This window comes from Protomyctophum parallelum, assembly GCF_964188405.1.
Source record: "Protomyctophum parallelum genome assembly, chromosome: 16".
In the NCBI taxonomy this organism is placed as follows: domain Eukaryota; kingdom Metazoa; phylum Chordata; class Actinopteri; order Myctophiformes; family Myctophidae; genus Protomyctophum; species Protomyctophum parallelum.
The window spans coordinates 45,035,684-45,037,247 of record NC_139711.1 but is presented as its reverse complement, the minus strand read 5'-3'; the positions used below and the strand labels follow the sequence as shown (position 1 = coordinate 45,037,247).

The following is a 1,564-nucleotide window of genomic DNA, read 5'->3' as shown; positions in this document are numbered from 1 at the left end:
AGGGGGCTTTGCAATTGCATACCTACGGCATTACATATGAGAGAAATGCACTTGGAATGGGAAATAGAGCGGGATAAATGGAATAGGTAGGGGGACATTTTTTAGAATCTGATCTCAGGTCAGAATGGAAAACTGTCAGGATGTAGAAGACGTTTTTAGAATCTGATCTCAGGTCAGAATGGAAAACTGTCAGGATGTAGAAGACGTTTTTAGAATCTGATCTCAGGTCAGAATGGGTTAAGACCTTTCCCTATCATCATGTCTTCACGGCGGTGTCTCTGGACCTGTAGACGACACCCCGCTCCTTCAGGTCGTCCAGCACGTAGTTGGGCAGCCGGCCGCTCACGGACAGCGCGTAGACGCCCGGGCGCAGCGTGTCCACGCGCTGCCAGCGCGCCACCCAGCTGTCGGCGGGGCTCATCATGGCCACCACGCCGTCGAACGAGGCCGACGTGGCCTCCAGCACGACGTCGCGGCCACGCCCCTTCAGGCGCAGATCCCCCGACGCCTCGCAGTTGTCGCAGCCGTCGTACTCGAACTGCTCCGCCGTCTTCACCAGCGAGCACAGGAGGCAGGCGCGCAGCTGGCGGATCTCCCGGGGAACGGTCTCCATTTGGCGGTGTGTGTGTGTGTGTGTGTGTGTGTGTGTTAGAGGGGGGTTAGAGGGGGGACAGGTCGCGGGCGATGCAAGTTGTTTGCACCCTGAATGTCCAGGTTTAAAATATGCTGCTGTGATGTCGCTGTGATGTCACTTGATGCCCAAATGTGGAGTTCCATGACGCCAGACTGTTCTAAATGGTAAAATGGTAATTCTAAAACGGGTAGTCCCAAGACTTCATTCTGATTGGCTGGTTACCGTCACGTGGCCGGTGTAAATTTCACCGATAACCCACTCCTTCAATCACTTTGTATCAAACTGCAGCCTTGTAGCTGAACTGGGGAAGGGGAGCGCTTGATTGCTTTACAAACACATGCCGTGCGGGCGTCTAAGCACCGCCCGGCTCATATGACTGTGAATGTGTGGCTCCAGGCAGCCCCGTAAATACATCAAGCGCTATTCTCCCGTCACTTAAGCTAAATTCCAATACCGCAACTTTCACACTCGCTCACTCTCCTCGCGTCCTCCACTCGCTCCTCGGCTCCGCCCCCAGCGAGGAGGAGAGGAGGAGGAGAGGATTCTATGCGAGGACAGAGTGGTGGTCGAATTTTCCTCTGGAATCGGAATGTACTACACTGTCATTTCAAAGCGACGGCACAATCCGCGATCACTAATGACGTGTATCAATTCAATTCAATTCAAAGGGCTTTATTGGCATGGGAAAACATACGTTGCCAAAGAAAAAGTGGTGTCACACAGCTGCATCACTGGAACTCCGAAGTCCGAACAGAGCCGTACAGTGCAGAATAGACAATTCATCATTTTGTATACATGTAACCGAGGGTCCGAGGCCAATGTGTATGTATTGGTAACATGTGCAAGGCAAGGCTATTTATTCCTGAAATAGTGAATAAGCGCCAGGATGCGCACACGTATAAATCACCCCCCCCCCCTCCTCCGACAGTC

The 1,564-nt window shown here is 52.7% G+C and overlaps 1 protein-coding gene across 1 annotated transcript; it reads right to left on the bottom strand.

Moving 5' to 3' along the window:
• Positions 1-256: 256 nt before the first annotated feature.
• Positions 257-613, bottom strand: LOC310873830 (transcription elongation factor SPT4-like; the record flags this gene model as incomplete). The annotated part of the gene is made up of 1 exon (XM_083786381.1): positions 257-613. The coding sequence occupies one exon, from the start codon at positions 611-613 to the stop codon at positions 257-259; it is 357 nt and encodes a 118-aa protein (XP_083642507.1).
• Positions 614-1,564: the final 951 nt, after the last annotated feature.